Below are 12057 nucleotides of genomic sequence, written 5' to 3'. Positions count from 1 at the left end.
AAAAGCTCCATTATTGTCTCCTCTCTCCAGAGGACATTCTCCTAGAAACATTGTGGCTTCCCGATATGCATTCTAGCCAATTCCAGTCTGGCTATTTTTTTTTTTTTTTTTTTGTTTTTCCTTCATGGGTCTTCTTCTGTTGAGTCCACTGTCACTCAAAAAGCTACGGATGGTGCGATCAGACACTGATGGACCTTGACCTTGGAGTTCAGCTTGTATCTCTTTAGAAGTTGTACTTGGCTTTTTGCCTACCTTTCCCACTGTCCTTTTATCCTTTCTTGTGTTGATTTTCCATATTCAGCCACGTCCAGGGAGGTTGGCTACAATCACATGGAACTTAAACTTCTTAATAATTTTTACAACTGTTGTCACAGGAACACCAAGCTGCTTGGTCTTAGTCTTTTGACATTTTTTTTATATATTTTTTTCTGATCTTCTCAGACGACTCTCTCCTTTGCTTTCTCTGGTCCATGTTCAGTTTGGGACACATGATGATGCCAAACAGCAGAGTGATGACTTTTCTCCATTTAAATCGGCTGAATGACTGATTTCACAATTTGAGTTCGAAAAATCACTCTAATCTAGTTATTTAGGATCTAGAGGTACCAACAAATGTGTCCAGGCCATTTTAGAATATCTTTGTAGAATAAGCACTATTTGCTCTCTTTTCACTCTTGCTTGGCTTTACTCGATTACATATCAAAGGCATGCAGGTATAAAGGGGACAATTGCTTTTCATGTAATTACTTTTCAACTGGCAGACACCACAAGGTAGCAACAAATTTGACTATATCTGTGGGGCAGTCTAGGAAAAGCTCAAAGGACAATTTTGAATCCAAGTCCATACCTGCTGACAATCAAAAAACATGTTTTTTGAGAAGCAAGCTTTGTATTTTACTTTCGCACAGAATTAACACTCAGTAGTCACCACTCAGTCAATACTCAGCATGCAATACACAATCTGCACTGCACATGTGGCAGCGATGACTTTCAAACTGGGTGTAGGAACTCAAGTGAAAAGGCCACTCAAGGAGAAAGATGGAAATGATTAAAGTCATAATGAGAAAAATGAGCTGAAATCCCAGCAGACCTTGCATCTAAAAACAGTGAAGGCTGCAAGAAGACAAGGTTAGGTATCTGCACTAGACAGCTTACTTTCACATGAAATGTCCTAATATATGATCCATTATAGAAGTCAGACCCCGAGAGTTACAAATGAGTAACACACAGCTAATGAAGTCATAGCTGAAAAATCTAAGATATGGAAAGGAGCGGAAAAAGGTACTTAATAGAAACCAATTAGCTTCGCAAACGTTATGATTAACTGCCAATGCAGGCCTGCAGGATCCCAAAAAGGGATTTGAGGATTAGCATTCATGAATCAAACAAGCTGACAGAGAGCCTGGCATTGATCCATCGTGTTTAGTCAGTAAAGCGGAGCCAACAGCAGAAGACATTGGCAGACTTAAGACTGAAAGTACTTGCCAGGAGAAGCAAGGATACAAAATATCCAAGAAGAAGAGACAACTTTTGAGTGTTCTCAAACAACATATAATTTTGGGTAAGCAAACAATGCCCTGTAATCACCAGTTCAGGTTAGGCAATGGACTGCTTGCAAGGTTCCAATCTGTCAGTCATACTGTTGTTGTTAGCCATTCCCATTTGTAGAGTTGACTAAAGACAATGTGGATGCTTTAAAGAAGAATGTCTGCAGTGAGACTGTGTGAGTAACTAGCTTTCTGCTAGACCCTTGAGTTGCTCTACTGTTGTCATTCATTGAATACAATTGCACAGTGGCCCAGCAGTGGAGTAGCTTGGGGCGGGCAGAGTGGGCGGTCCACCCTGTGCGGCACATTTTTGAATGAAAATGAATGAAAAAAGTAAAATTCTCTGATTTTTATCCACAAATGCTTCAAAAATAATTTTCAGACTGTCCTTCTGTGATGGCATCAGACACAGCAGTTGAGGCAATAACAAAAATAAACATAAGCATTACACCGATAATAATTTCTAGGAAGATAAACAACTAATTAACAATTTATAATTTTGTTTCGTTATCAATCCGAATACGTTCTTTCTCTGCGCAGAAAACATCCCCATCTATCACTTGTACACTACACTGGTTTTGGTTTTCGCCACGTAATTATATTAAACTAATAATTAGAACACGGCTTATCAGTGCACCTATACTATATTCTTGTCTAGTTGATGCTTATAAATAATTATATGTGAAACATTATTGCTGTTTCTCTATACGTATATGAAATAATCTAAATCTTAATCTATCTTAAATAGGTTAACATATTCAGATATGTTGGAGGGCGGCAAATTGAAGCATCGCCCCACACCGAGTGGCACAAACTCGAGCTGCGCCACTGTGGCCCAGTGGTTATTACTGCTATCTGGCAGCTTTCCTGAATCCTGGGTTCATTCTCCTTACGTCTCCTTCGGAAATAATGTGTGGCAGAGAAGCAAATATACAGAATTGCAAGAAAGCTCATCAGCAGTGGTGAAGGAAGTATTCCAACAATTTACTTAATTAAAAGATTACATAAACGAGCAAAAATGCACTCTAGTAAAAGATGAAGTACCCCATTGACCTTTCTACTTAAGTAAAGGTAACTACATTCTTGCTTACAAAAATACTTAAAGTATTAAAGTAAAAGTGCTTATAGATTGCATTCCCTGATGCAGAAGTATACTGTACTCTGACATTAGGTGTGCCTACTGAATGTGCAGCCATGTGAAAAACTAAATACATCCCATGGAAACTGTTGACTTTTACAACATATTTGAACAGGCAAAATTTAAATGCTCATGTAAACAGTGCCTACAGTTGAAGGTGACATACCTGGACAAATGACACATGAAATTGATATGGTGAGCTCATAATCTAAATTAAGAAAAATGCAGATTTATCACATGGAAAAAGTCACGCATGTGCGTCTGAGGATGTCCTCATGGGCTCCCTTAAGGTATGTAAAGACCCGCTGGACCAGAGAAGGGCACTGCCACTTCTTCTCACCGAGAACTTGCCCCACTGAGTCTGCCCCATTACTGTACTTGGTGCATCGTATCTCCTGCAGGGGTCCCATTGTCTTCCCCATTGTTGTTCACATCTATGTCGTGTTATTGAACAGCAGTTTGGTTCTAAGACATTTCCTAACGATCTATAAGGTCAATCTTATTAGTCTCAACTGCAGTATTTATGACTTGCTCAAATCCTCATTTTTTAAATTATGAGTTTATATTTCAATTTGGTGTAGTTTTTAGCAAAACGATGTCTTTTGCTCCGTCTCCGTCTTTTATTTTTCTCCTTTCGCTGTACCACTGAGCTCTCGCTTTGAATGATCATCAGTTTTCTCTTTTGGAAACACATCAAATGTATGAACTCATTAAAGTGACCAAATAGACACCTGCTCTTATTGTGCCCTACCCATTTGTATTTTTGTTTTAAACGCTTTTCATTTAGGTCTGACTGGACAGGTTCATAATCGTGAGGATTGAAGTGGAGCAGTGGTGGGTGCTGGACAGTGCATTGCTGTCAGTGCCAGTACAGCTGGTAAAAACCTGGACTTTTCCTGCTATTTGGCATTTTTTTTTAGCATATGCAAAGAAATATTTTCCAGCAGGGCATCAGGGTGAGCACCCAAGTCACCCTGATGGCAAATCCAGCCTGGCATAAATGTATTAAATTAATATCATGTTTATATATTCTGTTTTAAACGATTCCCATACAAAATTGTCCAAAACTAACAATTCATACATTTTAATATGACAGCAAAAGCAGGGCAATGAATATGAATAAGTAGCTCTGTCGAAAAATTGATGCCTTCAAGTTGTAGTGCTGGTGAAGAATATTGAACATACCATGGACCACCAGGAGAACAAACAGGTCTGTCTTGGAAGAAGTACAACCAGAATGCCCCTTAGAAGCGAGGATGGTGAAATTTCATCTCATGTACTTGGGACATGTTGTCAGAAGGGGCTCATTCCCTTAAAAAAGGACACCATGCTTGGCAAAGTGGGAGGACAACAAAAGAGAAGTGGACCCCTATGAGATGGAGTGATACAGTGGTTGTAACAATGGGCTCAAATTAAAACAGACGCTAGACACAAGTGCAAGTACACACACAGATTTTATTTTTCTTTCCCACCACTACAGCACAGTTACAAGCACTAGGCACAGTCCAGTATAAAACTTATCTTTCTTCTTTCTTTTGCCCTGCTCCTCCTGGTGAGCTTTGTCTTCTCCCACGCAATTCTGGCTTCCAGTGTAGTGTCTGCTGGCTCCCTTTAAAAAGGCACCTGGAAGTGCTTCAGCTGCAACAAAGGAGCTCAAGAGATCTCCAGGCACCCCCTGGCAGTGGCCACAGGGCCCCATCAGGGTTGAGCTTCCATGCTCCAAACCCGTGGTACCACTGCACTCCAGACGGGCTTCCCTCTAGCACCCTGGGGGTGGTAATGCTCCAGAAATGCTCCTTCTCCCGGTCCTTCCCTGGTCGGGGCATTCCAGGTGGGTAAGGGCTCTGCCCATTCACCACACCTGTTAGAAATTGTGAGGAAGTCACAGGATTGGGCAGTTTTTCATTCTGCTGTACATATGGATACTATGAGTTGAAATTGACTCAATGACAACTAATAAAACCAACAATATACTGTAATTGTGTCGTTACTGTATTGTATTTGTATAACGAGCGAGACAAGGTTCAATGACAGTGCTGTCATTTGCCAATGATGATTTAGTCCTAACTAGAAAGAATGATGAATTGGGCAGGTGGGACTTCCACATGTTCTTTTAACATTTAAACGAAACAGATCACTTTAGCACTTCTGTTGTGTCCTACATTGAAAAGAGTCATTCAAAAAGAACAAATACTTCATGAATCATTGGCAAATAAATATAGTATAAATAATAAATAAAATATAATAAATAAAGTATCTATCTATCTATCTATCTATCTATCTATCTATCTATCTATCTATCTATCTATCTATCTATCTATCTATCTATCTATCTATCTATCAAATCGCTTATCATTATCTCTGTCATCATCAAAAAAAAGAAAACCAGCAATATGACTGGAAATTGTAAAGCAGTACCATGTAGAAATGTAGTAAAGTAGAAAATTTGAGATGTTTGTTGTAAGATGTAGAGCAAAAGTCCAAAGTATCCAAAGCTAAATTATTTTAAGTAGAGACTAGGGGGCTTTGCCCCCTGCTCGCTTCACTCGCCAACCCACGGGTCTGTGCTACGCGTTCGCCTCTTTGTGGTTCTGCCACTCACATATGGGGAAGCGGATGTACAATTTAAACAGATTGTTATTTTCATGGGAATTGTTACATATGCATAATAGAACTAACTATTTTACATTACAGTGAGAAATTAACCATATTTAAAAATAGTAAAATGCAATTATTTGAAAGTAAATTATGTTTCATGTTGCATTAGAGTTATTCGTTGCGTAATACAATTTCATTCTGTTTGGTTTTTGAAATGAATATGCAAATACCATTTAAACTTAAATTTTTACTGTAATACTTCAGTAAAAACAATTTTTTGAACTCAATTTTTGTCAATATTGCATTGAATTTTGATTCTGTGTTTGAACTTTCATCGTGACAACACAACGTATAACTGCCTGTGATTGAATTTTGTTTCTTCCTCTCTATTAAATAAATGACTTTTTCGAATTCTAAAGTTATCCCCTGAAGATGTACTACATTACCTTTCTTGGATACATCCTTTCTACAGTAATTCATGTGGTAGAAGACCAGACGGTGTTAAAAACGTCAACAATTTTCACGTTAATTCGTTTGACTTCATTGTTTCGCGGTCCTAGATTGTCTATGTACTCATTTTTTCTGTTGATAACCCTTCGTGATTAAATTCTTCAATAAGATTTGGACATAATATGTCTTCTTTAATTGGGAACTTAAACTCAGGAAAACGTTAAAATTTCCTCTAGAGAGAGCAGGAACTGTGTCTGTCAAAATCATTGACACGAATGAGAGGTGAGAGGACTGTGTACGTGATTGATTAAGGTTGAGAGGAGGGCGTGACTTTAAAAAAATCTCATGGCCAAAGTGTTGTCTCGCAGGACTTGAAAAAATCTCTTGAAAAAAGTCTTGTCTCGTCCCAGAATTTTTTTATATAAGAGTGAAAAATGTACTTAGGTGCACGTTACCTGCCACCACTGCTCATCAGTTGCTTTATCTTCGAGTCTACCATTGCACCATGATGTAAGGAAACATCAATAGAACCAAGGAAAAAACTAACAAATGCTCGTCACTCTTGTGGGAGATGGCCGGCTGTTTATCCCGGTCAGCACCCCCAGGCTGCTAGATGGAGCCCTCCCTGTAGCATGGGAGTGCCCCAAAGACCAGTAGGGAATTATGGACAATGAAGTTTTTATTCCCAACCCTGCTGGACACCGTGGGGCCCACCAGAGGATGCTGCAGGGATGCTCAAGGACTTATGCACAGGTGGCGCAGTGGTAGTGCTGCTGCTTTGCAGTAAGGAGACTGTGGAAGATTGTGGGTTCGCTTCCCGGTTCCTCCCTGTGTGGATAGCGCTTTGAGTACTGAGAAAAGCGCTATATAAATGTAATGAATTATTATTATTATTATTATGCATGCCCTATAACCCGGAAGCTCGTCATGATCATATGACCAGAAGGAACGACGTGTTTCCGGGTTGAGGAAAAGGACTTTTAATCTGACCCGGAAGTGATAAGGACTCGTGGACTGCTGGGCCTGAGCCACTTCCAGGTCGGAGAGTATAAAAGGACTATGGGAGAGCCCAGACGCTGAGCTGAGCTGGGAGGAAGGGTGGCAACGCATCTGGGAGAGGAGGATTGGTTTGATTATTGATTATTGGATAAATAATAGTATTGTATGTGTAGTGTGGAGTGGAGAGTGCTTAGTGCACATTATTATAAAATAAATAATAATTATAGTTTTACCTGGTGTTTGGAGTGGTATCTGAGGGTTCAAGGGAGCTCTAGTGACCCATACTGCTACACTCTGAATAAGGTTATGAAGCCATTTTCCAAAAGATTCAAACTCAGTAAATACACATTGGGTAAAAAAGTAAATAAGTAGTGATGAGTGAAACAACACGGTTTCAATTTGTACGCAAAACTGCCCCCAAAATTTGCATTGCATGAAATTTTGTAACTTTGAACCTCACTAAAATGAGATTTTGTAGGTTTTTCGGAGTGAAATGTGAAGAAAGTGGCTTCCTAACTGTTAATCGGGACCCAAATCACTTTCTGCCTGCCTTCCAGCTCTGCCTTGAAGCTCCATGACACCTTCTATGCAGTTCCACACAATATCATACTGCCTGCCTGAACATTCCTGTCACCAGTTCTGCCACATACTCCTTATTTAGGGGCAGGTAATACCAGGAATGTCACCATCTGAAGTCAGCTTCCCCAGCTCCATAAGAGAATAACTGGCAGTCACATAAGCAGGCCAATGGATTTTAGAAATGGTGAAGTGCTTGAAGGTAATTGCTCTCTAGCCAGCACTCTGTATCCTAATAAATTGTTCCATGCTTTCATCTGTCATTTTCTTCAAGTCTGAGTGGGTTTTTCACCCTCAAACCTAAAGTCATGAATGTTAGATTAACTGGTGATTCAAAACTGGTGTAATATCAGTGAGTGTGGGTGTGTGAGAGTGTGCTGGGATAGACTGGTTGATTTTGACCTTGCACCTGATAATATCAAGATGGGGTTTTGGCCCCTGAACCGTGAACTGGATAAGTGCATTGGAAAATGGTTAGATGAACACAAAATTTTGCGGCAGAATTCATTCATGTCATTACAAAATCAGTTTGTAATGCTAGTAAGTATGTGAGGGCCATCTTGGGTTTATTCTTCATCCACACATGAACATCTTGTTAAGACCCCAGTTTTCTCTGCTATGGACATCTGAGCACTCTACAGATTAATATACAGTACGTTTATAAAAACATTGCAGATATTGATGAAGTGATAATGATAATTAGTTGTGAAGTTGTACATCTCTAAATGATAATTTGACTTGGCATAGTTTTGAGCAAGTAAGTAAAAAGAAAGGTAAGTTTTAAGTCCACATTGTGAGCAACATGAAAAGCAAGCATGAAGCTTTGTATACATTAAGGATCATTGTTTCTCTTTATCCTTGATAATCTCATTCTTTAGTGTAATTTTTTTACAGTTAGAGGATGCCAAATGTTCAAATGCTCTCTTTTTAAAATGTGTGTTTGTTTTATTTTTATTTTTTTTTTGCTGTGCAAAATGGCAAATATCCATCTTACATGGCAAATGTCTCACTAACATGGCAAACATGCACCTTTTGTGGCAAATGCCTCACAGCCAAGTTAAATGGAGCACATGTCCTATGTAATTGGCAGATATCAGCTATACATGTTAAATGTGGTGATTAAAAGTTTCTAGATGTTAAAGGTTTTGGGTTTAACTTTAAGGTCAGTTCTGAAGGGCAAATCAGAAGGATCAGAAGTCAAAGGGCTTGTAAAATTTAAGCTGAACTGTCATGCTTGAGAGTTTATGAATCCATTGCAAATTTGTTATTTTATGTTAAAATGAACATTTATTCAAAATTTGTCTCTTCTTAATTGAAATGAAGCATAATTATTAGATAGATAGATAGATAGATAGATAGATAGATAGATAGATAGATAGATAGATAGATAGATAGATAGATAGATAGATAGATAGATAGATAGATAGATATGAAAGACACTATATAACAGATATGTACAGTGTTATAAAATAGATAGATATGAAAGGCACTATATAATAGATAATCTGAGATATATAACTGATATGTAAAGCGGTATAAAATAGATAGTGTAAATGTTTGAATGGAAGGATTGGCATCCCAACTGGGATGGAGAGTGAAATCTTACCTGCCTGGGAGATCATAGTGGATGGAGTACATAAGTGGAGGTTCAACCTGGTAGGGATAACTCTAAGTTTCTACCCCAGTCGGGACAATCACATAATGGATAGATGGGGGGAGACTAGCTACCAGGGACAGTTTATCCCCCATTTCGTATAGGAAGGACAAGGAGTTCCGAAATAAATGTCTGGACTCCATCAATAAATAGGCAGAGATGGAACCCACTGGTCATACAGTTGACCATTTGGACTCCAACCCCCATACTCCTTTGGATAACCCAACCAAGCAGGCACAAAAGGGGCGCATGTCGACTGACTTATGATGGGCAGACAGAAACACTCAATGTTCCATTCGACAGCCGACGAATCTACCCAAGTGCCAGATTGACCTTCAGGAACTGGAAGAGTTGCTGCAACCGGTACAAACCCTATGGTCAGCTCTCCTCACTCTGGAGGTGTAATTCAAGGGATCGAAAACACAGTGAGAACACCTCTTGACGCATTTGCCAAGTATTTACAGCGGTTAGGAGTAAGATTACTGCCCAGCATAAATTCAGCTATACTGCACAGGTAAGCCATCCCTGTATAGTACAACATATGAGAATGCAGTGCAAGATGCTCCTTGACAAAAGTGAAGGGAACCAATCAGCACCCACTCCAACAGCAGCATTGCATACTATAGAGATGTTTCTCCTGCCAGAACCTAGAGTCACAGAGGCGACTACTCAGACTGCTGGTCAGGATGGGCAAAGAAGAAGGAACACAGTCTGAAGGGGTTCTGGGTGAACTTGAAAGAACCAAGTAGTGCTCGCTCCTACAATGGAAGTAAGCACAAGGGGAGACCTTCCATGCCTGGCCTTGAAGTCATTGAGACTGCTAATCAGACATTGGAGGTCCAGAGGGGCAAACAAACAGGAGTACAGAGTGAAAAGGGCTCTTATAATGATATGGGAGTCCAAATAGCTCTGCCTCCTAAAAAAAAGGAGTCATCCTGTTTAGAAGTTGTTGCATCGGTTTTAGTGCCACCTCAGAGTGTAGTTAAGGCAACTCAAATGGTCAGGACCCATCTTTAGTCCATGGAGGATTCAAAAGCCATTCCATTACCACACAGGAAAGTGGGAAACCCAGTTAAACATAACGGTTCACTCAACAGTTTTGCTGATAACCAATCCAGAAGCTCCTATCAAGATCATGTGAACAGCATTCTCCCCGTAACACCACCTTGTTGGCAGGGGGCAAACAAGATCAAAAGGGTGAACCTAGACTGAAGGACAACATATTGAATTTGGGGGCCTCTTTAGAATTTCCCCAGGGCATCATTGGAGGCACTATCCTTTTCTGCGATCCAACAGGTCCTGCTTTGCAGAAGTTAAGCCACAGCCACTACAGACCTGAGGCTGTGAGAAATGTCCACAGTCTACTGCAATCACTAGTAATGCTTTTCTTTTATTCTTTCAACAGAGGAAGGTCATCTGGACTATATAACTCACCACCTCCAAATCAGACTTATCCCCTTGCACGACTGGCTGAGGGAGGAGCTGTGTAAATTTTGGAATGGAAGGATTGGCATGGAGAATGAAATCTTACCCAGCTAGGAGACTATAGTGGATGGAGAACATAAGTGGAGGTCGAACCCAGCTGGGATAACTCTAGGTTCCTATCCCACTTGGGACAATCATTTAATGGATAGACGAGGGGAGACTGGCTATTAAGGACAGGGAGAAAGATTGCAGTGTTACTCTGGCATAACCCAGGTTTGGACTCCCGCAGGGTTTCATGGGACCTGTAATTCAGAAGGGCAACCCTGTCAGGATCCCTGAAGTGCTTCCACATGACCACAGGAGTCAGAGTCGGGAAGAGAGGGGATGATGCTCACCAGAGAAAGAAAGGAGAAGAAGAAAGCTTTACTTAATAGTGGAGACTCAACTTTGAACTGTGATTTGTCTATTTAGTAAAGGTACTGTATAAATAAATAACCTTTATTTGTATCCATGACTGTGTGGAGTGTAATTGTGTTTGGTGTTTGTTGCTAAGTGGAACCCCCCATTGTGGTCACAATTGGTAGTGTAGAAGACAACCCTGACACAGACAGACGCAGGTGACACAAGTGCAAGCACACAAGATTTTTATTGTGTGCAGGTGCGACTCGCCCCAATAACCTCATTAACTTCCTGTGGTCGTGCAATCATCCCCACGGAGACTGACACGACTAAATGGATTATTTTAAAACTGGCCATTCTTTTGACCCGCTATACTACATGCCGGCATACCTCTGTTCGCAGTTCCACCCTGAAAGAGAAAACCAAGAGAAAGGCAGGAAGATGTTGCATTGGTGCCATCCCATGGTACCCCTCATAGTGCTGTATGGACAGCTCCTCCACCCGTGACCCAGATTTTGGCATTCAAAACACCGGCACTCCCCTCCTTGTCCCCGTGCCCTCCGAACATGGAAACAGGATGGGTAACTCCACACTGCCTTGTCCGCAGCCAGGTTTGGAGCTTCTCTCCACCCCTGCGGAGAACATCCTTTCGACATATATGAGCTCACAGGGTCACATTTTATCCTATTAGGAGACACAGTCTTCGTTTTCCGGGTCCTCTTCTTATCCTGTGACATAACAACAGTCTGGGTCCCCTTTGGACTTAAGTGAGACTGCCGCCAGCATTTGGGGCAGAATGTTCTAGCAGCTGGCACTTACCAGCCAGCCCCTCTCTAGCACCTCTGTTATTTCCACCCCCACCGTGCAACCGGTCGTCACCCTTGCATCCAGTGTAGGGGTTACCGCTACTCAGTGTCCAGAACTAACCGATACCGGTGCCTCTTCGCATTGCACCTCTGTTTCATTTACGGTATAAGTGTCATTTACCTGCACCGCCGCATCATTCCGGCTAGAGAATCCAGTGCCGCGCCACCTGAACCATTCCTGATAGGGGATACTATTACTATTACTTACTATTGTCTGCTGAAGCAGACTCAGGACATGAAAAAGAGACTGCAAGGGCTGAAGGACATTCTCCAGCTCATGTACAGCCGCAACCAGGTTAAACTCTTTGGTCTAGGCCGTCCACCTTCCGCGCAGGCCCCTTCGGGTGTTCTTCAGTATTAGGGTGGAGGTTTCCGTCCACGCCTGTACTCCTTTAGCGTCGGGAT

At 41.1% G+C, this 12057-nt stretch overlaps 1 protein-coding gene across 1 annotated transcript in view; it reads right to left on the bottom strand.

The window, feature by feature from the left end:
* LOC114656645 (proprotein convertase subtilisin/kexin type 4-like) overlaps window positions 1–12057 on the bottom strand; it is a 107532-nt gene that overhangs the window by 95312 nt on the left and 163 nt on the right. The window contains exon 2 of the mRNA XM_051931271.1: window positions 4411–4546. Within this exon, the coding sequence (XP_051787231.1) occupies window positions 4411–4546 (136 nt within the window). The remainder of the gene's footprint in view (window positions 1–4410; window positions 4547–12057) is intronic.

This window comes from Erpetoichthys calabaricus, chromosome 8 (assembly GCF_900747795.2).
Source record: "Erpetoichthys calabaricus chromosome 8, fErpCal1.3, whole genome shotgun sequence".
In the NCBI taxonomy this organism is placed as follows: domain Eukaryota; kingdom Metazoa; phylum Chordata; class Cladistia; order Polypteriformes; family Polypteridae; genus Erpetoichthys; species Erpetoichthys calabaricus.
The sequence above is the reverse complement of the archived record's forward strand: the minus strand, read 5'-3'. Positions and strand labels throughout refer to the sequence as shown.